Source organism: Elephantulus edwardii, unplaced genomic scaffold (genome assembly GCF_000299155.1).
Source record: "Elephantulus edwardii isolate Elephantulus edwardi_28Jun2011 unplaced genomic scaffold, EleEdw1.0 scaffold00037, whole genome shotgun sequence".
Taxonomy (NCBI): domain Eukaryota; kingdom Metazoa; phylum Chordata; class Mammalia; order Macroscelidea; family Macroscelididae; genus Elephantulus; species Elephantulus edwardii.
In genome coordinates, this window is record NW_006399787.1 from 16,183,140 (window position 1) to 16,195,458 (window position 12,319).

A 12,319-nucleotide genomic window follows, 5' to 3' on the forward strand; every position below is an offset into this window, starting at 1 on the left:
CTTTCTTTCAGCTAAGATCCATCTAACATTAGCTACAATATCTCTAGTATCAAGACCCCTTCTAAACCCAGCCTGGACGTCTGGCAGTTCTCTGCTGATGTGTTGTTCCAGTCATATTTGGATAATCTTCAGTAGAATCTTGCTTGCATGTGAAATTAATGATGCATGAGACCTTTTCAAAGAGAGGAGAATAGATTTAAGTACCTACGTTTCGGTATCTTATTTGGGCAGAAAGAATGAATGATTGGCTGTGATACTGAGATCTTTAAGGAACGAGCTGGGCCCCAGGTTATTACTGAAGTAAGATGTTGTTCATGAGGCTGCCTCCTATATTTTTAGTCACCAGGTCTTGATCAAGCCAAATTCAGAAAGTCTCCCTCATTTACTCTGAGCTCCCCATCTTCACCACTGCTGGAACTCAATAATCGCAGTAACCTCAGTGATTCTTTTCGCTCAGCTTTCTCTGTCTTCTAGGCCTTAGTCTACTTGGTTTCCAGATTCGGTTTTCCTTTCTAAATTTTTGATCATACAGCATTTCCCTTATTAAAGATACATGACTCCTTAACATTTTCAGTGTGATGTTTAAGCTCCTCAAAGTGGTTTTCAAATCATTCACTCTCTGGCTACCCTCAACAAAGCTTTTGAGCCTCATCAGTCTCTTTATTGTAATTTGAGTGAAAGTTACAAAACAAATTAATATCCATTCCTCCATTCATCCTTGAACCTCATCTCTTATCCAGATGCGTGTAATCTAAGTGAGGCTGTCCGAGGTTCCTAACATGTGCCCTCTGGGGTCCCATGCTCGTGTTCACACCCGTTCTTGTATTGTGCTGCTGCTACTGCTTTTTCCCTGATGAGATTTCTTCCAGTCATTCTTTTGTTTTTGTTATAAAAATACACATAACAAAACATTTGCCAACTCAACATGTTTCAAGTGTAAGCTTTAATAATATCAGTTACATGAAGCATGTTGTGCAACTAACACCCATGTAAGGTGCCGTCAAGCCAACTACGACTCATAGCAGCGCTGTGGACAGAAGATTGAAGCTTCGCCGGTCCTGCACCAACCATGTGATCTCCTTCTGCCATGCTCAGTGCTGTCCAGCTGGAGGGGTTCATCTTTAGGCTGTGTCCTGAGCAAATGTTATATTCATGGGCCTGTTTCAGAAGTGGATGGCCACTCTTGCTTTTTAATCTGGAAGCTCTGCTGAAACCTGTTCACTGTAGGTGATTCCAGTTTTTTAAATACTAATGGCATAGCTCCCAGCATCATAGCAACATGTGAGTCATCACTGTATGACAGACAAGTGGTGGGCCCTCATCCATTGCCATTGCCAAATTCCCCATTGCCACTAGCCGATACTACTTCCCAAATAGTGGTTCGTCTTTCTCCACTCATTCTAACGTGGTTTTCTTGTGAATTTCTTTCACTACTAACCCTCTTAATTTCTTGGCCTACTGTGGTGGATGTGGGTGCCACTAAGTCAACTACCACTCATAGCAGTCCTTTGATTTAGAAATTCTTCAATGCTGTGATCATGCCTCTGCAGAAGTTGTTCATACCCTCTTCACTGCGTGGTTGTATATCTGCCTAGACATCCGATTATGTGCTGTTCCGCATCTCTAGAAAACTATAACCATTGCTGTCAAGTAAATTTCAACTTATGGAAACTCTATAGCATAGAGTAAATTTGCCCTATAGGTTTGCAAGGCTTGAATCTTTAAGGAAATTGACTGTCATGTCTTTTTCCCATGAAGTGCTAATGGGTTCGAACTTCCAAGCTTTATGTTATTAACCAGGCACTCAGATCTCTCCTTCCTACCAAGTATATAGTAAAAGCCAAAGAAGTCTTAGAAAAACATTCCAGTTAAAATGGTAAGCCTTGTTATGGGACCCTGTGTGATGTTCCAAGTGGAATTTAGTTAATGAATATTTATTGAATTCCCTTCTCTGTGCCAGTCACTAATAAAAATGAAACAGAAAGTAAGTTAATAATAGTTCTTGCTCTTTTGGAGTTTAGCAATTAATGAGACAGAAAAGCCAAGCAAACAGATTATCTTAGCTTCCCTCATCCAATATAGCTAAATAATGTTTCCATGTGTCCAAGGATACTTCCCAGTTTTTTACTTGCTTCTTTTCTTCTTCTCTTTCTCAGTGTTAGAGATTGATTTTGCAGAGTTAACCTTGGAAGAGATCATCGGCATCGGGGGCTTTGGGAAAGTCTACCGTGCTTTCTGGGTCGGGGATGAGGTTGCTGTGAAGGCGGCTCGCCATGACCCGGATGAGGACATCAGCCAGACCATAGAAAACGTTCGCCAGGAGGCCAAGCTCTTTGCCATGCTGAAGCACCCCAACATCATTGCCCTCAGGGGAGTGTGTCTGAAGGAACCCAACCTCTGCTTGGTCATGGAGTTTGCTCGAGGAGGGCCTCTGAATAGAGTGTTATCTGGGAAGAGGATCCCCCCAGACATCCTGGTGAACTGGGCTGTGCAGATTGCCAGAGGGATGAACTACTTACATGATGAAGCAATTGTCCCTATCATCCACCGTGACCTTAAGTCCAGCAACAGTGAGTACGAAGGGATGGGGCTGGAGAAGTTTAGAGTATTTCCACACTCAGTCCATTGCTGTGGTTGTGCAGTCAGTTCCTCGTGGAAGCCTAGTGAACCATAAAATGCCTTGCTTGAAAGTATGCTGTCCATGAGTTGAGATATGGGAGTGCAGTGACGGTCAGGGCAACATATATATCTTTGCTTTCATTGCTATTTAGTTAGTACCTACTGACCCTCCAGTGGGTTGTGCATAAGAGGAGATTTCCATATTTTCCTCACAGGGTGGAGGCAGCTTGTGAGAGAATTCTGATCTATTTACAAGCAAAATTGGGAATGTGTAATTCTGATGTACTGTGAAGTCAACCATACAGATTTCTTTTTTCCCCTCAAGTTAAGTGTGTATATGACCACAAAAGAATTTTTTTTTCTCTTGAATGGAATAGTTGGTGAAACAAACCTCTATAATACATTTGGAATTCAATATAAACCCTCCAAATTGAGATAGTCCCAAAGAAAGGACTTCGAGAAGAAAAGGCACATCGTGTAAGTTTTCAGGCTGCCTTAAGTGGTGATGTTAATTAGAGCTGACCTGATTGATAGTTCTACAGGCCTTCTGGTAGCCCAGAAGTGGGATGGATTAATTATCATAACTGCTTGGTGTTTAATACCCAGAAATTGAGAAGTAACTGTTCCTCAAACATCCCAGAGCCCATAAACTGGATTGTAAAACAAGTGTTAGATGTAATTACATGGTAGGTTGGTAGGAACCTCAGTCTCATCGTGGCTGAATCAGTAGGGCCTGAAAGTTTGCTTCTTCAGGATAGTCATTTTTGCTGTCTTGCCCAAATTGAATGGTAGAGAGAAACTGGTTTCATCTCGTGTATGCTTAACATCACTTTGAGTGTCTTCTCCCAGAGAGGAAAGCACTTGAGTTGAAGGACTTTGTGGGTGATGTGGGCACTGAAGACTTCACTTTCTTTAGATCACTTGGCTGTGAGCCCAGACATCCTTCAAACTTTGTTTTGTTCTGAGCTATTCCAGATGCTTCCTGTTCTGTTGATGCTATTGTGATCTACTTGCTTTTGAAAAATACCTTTTTGGAATATTTCAAGTAATTAAGTGTTCATTGTAGAAAAATTTGAAAATAAATATAAACAGAAGAAGAAAAAGATAACCTATTTTGTTTTCCTTCAGTGAGAGTAACTATTACATTTGACATAAACTTCTAGAAATTTTTAAAGTCTGTGTGGTGTGTATATATATATACACATATTTATATGCTTGTATGTATTTCTATACACTCACACACACATATCACTGTAGCAAAGGATGTAAGAGTGTCAGAGCTAATGCGGATGGCACAGGACCGGGGACCGGGTTCAAGTCTGTTGTTCACAGGATTGATATACTTGACTCAGTGGCACCTAACACCACCACCACCACCGTAACAATATATATGTGTATGTATGTGTGCGTACATATAAATAGCACTCTGATTGCTCGGTCTGTAGGGATTTGCTTTGTTAACCCAAAGGTGATCTCTCTCTGACTGTTCACATCTAACAGCCACTTCATGGGAGAAGAAGTCTCTTTTCATAAGATTTACATTGAAAATCTGCTCGAGGGTCCACTGTGAATCACTTTGAACTCTTGGCAGCAATGAGATGATCTTTTTTCTTTTTTCTTTCTTTTTTTTAAATTTTATGCTGGTTTACTTACAATGTTTGTATGTATTGTTTTTCATGCCAGATGTCTTTTTTTAATGTGCTTGCCATATGTATGTGTGTTTATATAGTATATATAATATATGGGCTTGAGTGTCCGATATTATGAGGATGGCATGGGATAGAACAGTGTTCAGATCGGTAGTTCATAAGGTTACTATGAGTTGCACTTGACTCAATGGCACCTAACAACAACATATATATCTTTGCTCTTCTTGTTATCTAGTTGGAACCTACTGACCGTCGAGTGGGTTTTTGCATGTGAGGGGGTTGCCATAGTTTCCTCACAGAGTGGCTGGTGGATTTGAACCACATACATTTGGGTTGGCAGTGCAACTCCTTACCTAGTAGGCCATCAGAGCTTTATATATATATATATTTTCACATGCAGATATAAAACACATAGATTTATAAAAACACAAATACATACATATTTCCACAAATATTGTTGTTATTGTTGTTGTTGTTGTTATGTCCACAAATATACTTTTCAATTTACTTACGCATTTTCATTGTTGTAAAATGCATTACATACAATTGCTGTTTTAGTCATTAAGTATATAGTTTAATACCATTCATTATCTTCACAGTAGTTTACTTTTAGTTAGTCTTTATCACCCTTTTGTCTACGATCTCTTCTTCATTAATAGAAATATTTACCTTTGCAAGAGTTTTGATTACTAGATACATGTTTTGATATAATGAATGTGAAGGACTTAAATGATATAGAATGAAAGTTATTCTTTTCCTTTACCACTATCCTATTTGTTTACTGTTATTCCTCCAAAAATTCTTTTTTGAAAATGTATTAAAGAAATGAAAACTTTTGATAACCTCTTCCCAAAATAATTGTTATCTAGGGCCTACTTTGGATAATAGGGTGAAAATAAGGAGTGATAGGAGAGGGAACCGTGATAGAAAAGCTGAAATTTCTCTGTTCTTTTTCTGGAGAAGTATGCACATAATGGGGTTCGTTTAGATAGTTGGTTAGGATAATGGAATTGTGCAAGGTAATAATTTCCTCTGGGATTTTTTAGATTTGAGTGTAATTGCAGATATACATGGGGGATTTTACCTTTTATAAGGTTTACAGTTGAGAATCTAGACTCTGCACAAAGAAAAGCTCTTTGCCAAGGCTCTGCTGTTTGCAGGAGGTGCCAGGAGACCTGAATGACATTTTTTCATTCACCGAACAGAGCCTTGATCCTTTCTTTGCCCTTCAGTGCATTTTGAGGTATGCTAGTGGGGCAAAGGTGAAGTCTTCAGCTGCTAACAAAAAGGTTGGTGGTTCAGACCCATTGAATGACTCTGTGGGAGAAAGACCCCACAATTTCTTCCCATAAAGATTATTGTTGTTATTCTTAAGTCTTTCCTCACTTAAGGGGACCTGATGCTCAGCAGAATGAATCCCTGCCTGGTCCCTGCCATCCTCACAGTAATAAACCCATTGTTGCTTCTGTCATTCTTGCTTGTGGAAGGTCTTCTTTTCCACTGACCTTCTACTTTCCCAAGCATGATATTCTTCTCAAGGATTGGTCCCTTTTTGGTGCCCCAAGGATAGGAGATGGAGTCTCACCATCCTTGTTGCTAAGGAACATACAGGTTATAATACTTTCAATATAGATTTGTTAATTCTTCTGTCAGTTGGTTGTATATTTAATATTCCTTGCTCGTATCAGGATTCAAAGGCATCAGTTATTCAACTCAGAAAACCTCCACTCCTTGCTGTCAAGTTGAAATCAACTCATAGGTGAAATTTCAGCAAATTTTCAGAGGCTGTAAAACACATGGAAGGAAATTGTCCATCTTTTTCCTGCAAAACAGCTGGTGGACCTGAAATGCCTACCTTTGGGTTATCAGCACAAGTCCTTACCCACCAGGTCACCACAGCTTCCCATATAAGGTAGTGTTTAGATTATTGAAGTGCCGTCATAGACAGGAGACAGAAAAGGGAACTCCGAAGTTGAACACAGAAGGATGAGACTTTGCTTTTATCTCTTACGTTTTAGTAATTATTGAGCTTTCACATGCAATATGAGCTGATTGAAAATACCATGGCTCGAACCAGGTGCTCCTCTTAGTCCTCATGGTGACAGCTTGGCTTTTCATGCTTTAAAGAGGTTTTTGTACAGCAGATGTTGTTTGGTTTCTTGACTGTTGATTCCATGAGTATTAATTGTCGATCCAAATAAAATGAAGTCTTTGACACTTTAGCAATTTTTTCCATTTATCATGGTGTGTAGTTGTTCAGTTGTGAAGATTTTTTACATTTATGTTGAGGTATATTCCATACTGAAGGCTTCAGGCTCTCTTCACTCTGTGCAAGCGAAGTTGTTTGCATATAACAGGTTGTTAATCAATCTTCCTCCAATCCTGATTGGATTGCATTCTTCTTTATCTAAGCCAGCTTCTGGGATTATTTGTTTAGCATATAATGAAAAAGTATGTTAAAAAAGATGAAACTCTAATGTATACCTCTCTTAATTTTAAATCATGCAGTATCTCCTTATTTTATTTAGATGACTGCCTCTTGGTCTATGTACAGGTTCCACATGAGCACAATGAAATGTTTTAGAATTCCAGTTCTTCTCAGTATTATCTATAATTTGTTATGATCCACACAGTTGATGCTTTTGTATAGTCAAGAAACCATAGGTCAACCTCTTTCTGATATTCACTGTTTTCTGTCACAGTCCAGCTGACATCAGCAATAGTATTCCTCATTCTGTGTCCTTTTCTAAATCTAGCTTGAATTTCTGGCAGATTCCCATTTATGTACTTATACAACCATTTTCAGTCCAAGAAACCAAGAGACTAAGGTGTGCCAATCCAGGCCACAGTCTTTGCAATTATTTGCTATACATCAGAGAGCTGGGCAATGACTAAGGATGACAGAAGAAGAACCAATGCCTTTGAATTGAAATGCTGGAGAAGAGTCTTGAACATATCATGAACCTCCAAGAGAATGAACAGGTCTGTCTTGGGTAAAGTAAAACCAAATTTCTTCTTGGAGGCTAGGATTTTGAAGCTCCGTCTCACCTACTTTGGGCACGGGGACAGATGGGACTGGTCCTTGGAGAAGAACATCATGCTCAGAAGAGTGAGGGACAGTGCAGGAGAGGAAGACTCCAGATGAGATGGATTGACACAGTGACTGGAGTAATAAGGATTAGTTATATCAGAGTCAGTGAGACAGGCTCAGGATAGAGCAGGCTTCAGAACTCTTGTACAAAGAGTCTTTATGGTTCACAGGCAGCTTGATGGCACATAACAACAACCATTTTTAGATTTTTTTTCAGTATGATTTTATTTTCATGTTCTAGTAATAATGTTCCATAATGTCTGTATTTAGTTAGATTGCCTTCAGAATGGCTACATAAAGATTACAGCCAAGAAACCCCTCTGGAATAGTTTTACTCTGTTGCTATGAATTGGAAATGACTAATGGCACTCAACAGCTGCTTATGAATTTTAGGATTGTTGTAGCGAGAAACGTTATAAGAGAAAATAGTACAGTGTGCTGTAGCAGGTACTGGACTTATGAACAGGCAGAATTTAAAATGCCTTTCTTGTGACAGTTGATGCTCAGAAACATATTATTTTGAACTGTCAGACTGGTGCTGATTTTGACACCTAATATAAATCTCTCATGCGAGTTGAGTTAGCTGCCTGCCATTTCTGTGAGTGGATGCTTGACCAAGAGTCTGCATAACAAGCCTTGAAGACATCATCACTCTTGTTCCTTTGCTGTGTAGAAATGTCCTGAAATGTGACAAAAGTCTGTGACTTCTTCATTGTCTCCGGTTTGAGAGTCAGTTTCTTTTTGCTTTGTGAACTTGGGGATACTAGTCTAGCTCCTTTATCTCTTTTAAGAGCTCAAAAGGGTTGAAATTTTGTTGCACATGTCAAAACACAATACTAGGAATTGTATCTGTAAGTTGACTTTGAACTAAAAGATAAGAAAAAGACACTGCTCTGTTGCCTGTCACTGTGCGCCAATGGAATCAAGACAAGATTTGGATCTCTTAAATGTGCTTTATCTAGGGGCTAGCAATCTGAATTGCTAGAAAACAAGAAGCATGAATGCCTTAAAGAGCATTTTCTTACATTTCAGAATCATCTCAGACTTTTTTAAAGGAGGTGGTCAAAGGGAGAAGATAAGGGGGAAGGAATGTGGGGATAATCTGGGAGAGAAGTGTCCAGGGGTCTGGATAAAGTTTGGTGTTCCATGTAGGCATTTATCAGGTATCTTTGCTAACAATGCAGGTAATTTACCAGTTTTTTGACGTGAAGTTGACTTATTCATAAATCCTTAGTCCCTGGAATAACAATCTCACAGCTAGCTAGTCACATTAATGGACAGGCAGCTTTTATTATCATCATAAACTTAGGCAACCATCTACTATCATCTTAAATTTAGAAGATTATGTCTGAGTCCTCCTACCATTAAGAGTATATATTTATAGAGGCTATCTTTGTGGAAAAGATAAAGATATTCTTGATACACATCCTCCTATGATAAAGGCTTACTAAAAAGTATTTTCTTAAAAGAGAAGTGGCATCCACTTCCGTAATAGCTTGCCTCCGGAAACCCTATGAATCTGGAGAGAGGATGTGAGACACCCAGGCGTTGAGGACCCTCCTTTATAGGGTCGCCATGAGTCGCCTGCGACTCAAGGGCACTTAACAACAACAGCAACTTTAAAAAAATCATTACTGATAACTACTGATTTTTAAGCTAGCTCAGTAGGGAATGAAAGAACCGATTGGAACAGATAGAGGATTTATCATAGCTGCTTTCTTTCTGTCTACTGGAGTCAGTACAAGTAGTAGTGAATCTTAAATAGGAAGAAACAGCCAAACTGCTTCACCTGGCAGGTAATCAGACATAACACCCCGTGATGCACTCTGGCCTCAGGAATTGACCTTGGTTTGGGCAGAGTGCTGTGGACCAGGTGTTTAGGTTTAAAAAAAAAAAAAGAGTCATTATGATTTGCTGGAAATAGAACATATATACTGTATGGCATTCTATGTTCATATATCATTTTAAGCTTAGGTTTGAATGAGTGTTGTTATTTTTCATTGCCATCTACTTGACTCTGACTCATAGGGACCCTTTGTACAACAGATCAAAACCTTGCTCACTCCTGCACCACCCTCCGAGTCTCTGATGTGCCTAAGACATTTATTACAGTCATCCTGTCAGTCAATCTTGTTGAGGGTTCTTCTCCTTTGCTGAGCCTCCACCTTTTCAAGCTTGATGACCCTTCCAAGGACTGGCTTCTCCCAACACCATGCCTGAAGTATGTGAGACAAAGCCTCACATTTTTCTTCTAAAGAACTTGCTGGCTGTACTTGTTTGTTCTTTTGGCAGTCCATGGGATATCCAGTACTCTTCTCCAACACCACAATTCAAAGGCATCAGTTCTTCTTTGTCTTCCTTATTCATTGTTGTTCAGCTTTCAAATGCATAGAACAGCAACAGAAAATACCACGACTCGGATCAGGCACACCTTAGTTTTTAAATGTGTGGTCTTTGCTCGTAAGCACTTTAAAGAAGTCTTTGAAAACAGATATGCCCAATGCAATAGGTTGTACTGTTTGATTTCTTGACTGCTGCTGTTACCATGAGGTCAGTACCCTGGTGCACCTAGCTAAAGAATTAAGGTAGGTGGAATGAGCTCTGGTGGCCTAGTGACAAGAAGCTGCACTATAATCCTAGAGGCATGCAGTCGAATCCACCAGACGATCTGCTTGAGAAGGAGGGACAATCTCCTCCTGGACCAGTCAGATCTGATTTGATAGTGCACACACACAAAATAATTAAAAAAAAAATTTTTAAAAAGAAAAAGAATTAAGCCGGGTGGGAGAGTCTAGAGGAAGGAATGTACACAAGCCTCCAGGGTAGCACCGTGTACCGCAATTCCAGTATTCTCTGGGAGAGCCAACATTAGTGTGCAGCATAGGAGCCCTTAGAACACCCAGTGATGGTCTTGCTCAGAAGAATCCCAGTGTCAGACGAGGCCTTTTTGGAGTGCTGGGCCAAGAGTGTAGGCCAAAGCCTTGTTGGAGTGCTAGGCCAAGAAGAAAGGCAAAGAGGCCAAAGTGAAGTTTAAAAGCAAGGATAGATTTATTAAGAAAAATATGTCCCAAAGGACGGGGCAGCATGCCACTGAGGTTGGGTCCTATTTATGGCTTCCTTGTCTGGGCGTGCTTTGGGGCTGGCTTCTGGGCCAATGAGATGTCCTCATGGAGAATTCAGAGTTTAGTGGGGGGCTCTTTTTCCAGACCACTGTTCTCTGATGTCACTCATATGCCTAGAACACTAATTCCAGGCATGGCAGCATCTCCTTCTGGGTTCTGACGGTTCATGTAACTACTGCTTACCTTATCTCATAGTTCTAACCATAACATTACTTCCATAGGGGTTAGTGGTGGACTTACATAAAACAAAATCCTTGACAGCTTCATTCTTTTTCTCCATCTCTTATGATGCTGCCTGTTGAGTGGTGAGAGTTTTTGTTTTCTTTATGAAGGCAAAACCCCCTAAAAATCCCACAAAATGTAGTGACCAAAACAAAGTGTATATTTATTTGTCTTTAAAAGAAGTCTAGGGAGATCTGGTGGCCTAGTGGCTAGAAGCTGCACTGCAGTCCCAAAGGTGCACAGTTCAAATCCACCAGATGCTCTGCTGGAGAAGGAGGGACAATCTCCTCATGTACTAGTCAGATCCAGTTTGATGGTACACACATACAAAATAATAAAACAAAAATAAAAAAGTCTAGAATCTTGCTTTGGCCCCATTTCCTTGGATATAATAACAAAAGCACTAGCAATAAAATTTAAAAAATTAAAGGTACATTTTGGACTTTAAAAAAACTTTTTGAATAAAGAGGCAACCTTTAGTTTATAAATAGAAAATATTTGGTAACCATGTATTTGCTATAGGTTTAATATACAGAAGATATAAAGAACACCTTAAATCAAGAACAAAAAGTTGAACAGCCTGATTAAAATGTGAGGGAAGGACTTGAGTAGATATTTCTTCAAAGAAGACAGACAAATGGCCAATAAACACTTGAAAAGATGCATGAGGTCATTACTTATCAGGCTAATGCAAATCAAAACCTCAGTGGGATACCACTTCACACCCACTATGGTAGCTATTATCAGAAAAAGGAAATAAGTGCTGGCAAGAATGTGGACAGACAGAACCCTACTGCATTGCTAGGTGGCTGTTGTTGTGTGCCCAGGAATCATATCTTACCATCCATCTGATTTTCAGAGGCAGTAAATCACATGGAAGGAGATTGCCCATCCTTTTGAAGAGCCCCAGATGGATTCGAACTGCCTTTCTTCAGGATTGCAGCACAGCCTCTTACCACTAGGTCACCTGTGGAAAACAGTACAAAACTCCAAAAAGTTAAGCAGAATAATAAAATGATAAACTTTTGGAGCTTATAAACACCAAAACTTAAACAGAACTGCCTAGCAATTCCACTTCTAGGTAAATACCTCCAAGACCTGAAAGCAGAGACTCAAAACAAGCACTTTATGCCACTGCTTATTGCATCATTATTTGTGACAGACTGTAAAAACAGTACAGCCAGCAGAGAGATGGCAGAGGCTGACCTCCTGTGTTTTCTTTAATAAATTCTAACACCAGCCATCTCTCCTGTGACTCTGTCACTCTACTATTAGATTCACAGATTCATTGCAGTGGCCATGCAGAACTCATGGACAATATTCAAATCATGGGGTTTATTTGTGAAGTAAAAGGTTAGGATGCAGGTCAGAAACACTCAGGGTACAATTCTTCAGTCAAGGCAGGAATAAACGACAAATATACATGATCTCACCTACGTGAAGTATTTTAGTGTTATACTTTGTGAAGTAAGAGCTGACTTAGTGGGTTTTCAGAGGCAGTAAATTCCACAGGAGTAGATTGCCCATCTTTCTCCTTCGTAGTAGCTGGTAAATTCACATTGCTTGCCATTGGGTTAGCATTTCAGCTCTTTACCACTAAGCCACCAAATATATAT

General features: G+C 39.7%; 1 protein-coding gene across 1 annotated transcript in view; it reads left to right on the forward strand.

Moving 5' to 3' along the window:
- MAP3K9 (mitogen-activated protein kinase kinase kinase 9) overlaps positions 1–12,319 on the forward strand; it is a 135,453-nt gene that overhangs the window by 13,608 nt on the left and 109,526 nt on the right. The window contains exon 2 of the mRNA XM_006884727.1: positions 2,157–2,570. Within this exon, the coding sequence (XP_006884789.1) occupies positions 2,157–2,570 (414 nt within the window). The remainder of the gene's footprint in view (positions 1–2,156; positions 2,571–12,319) is intronic.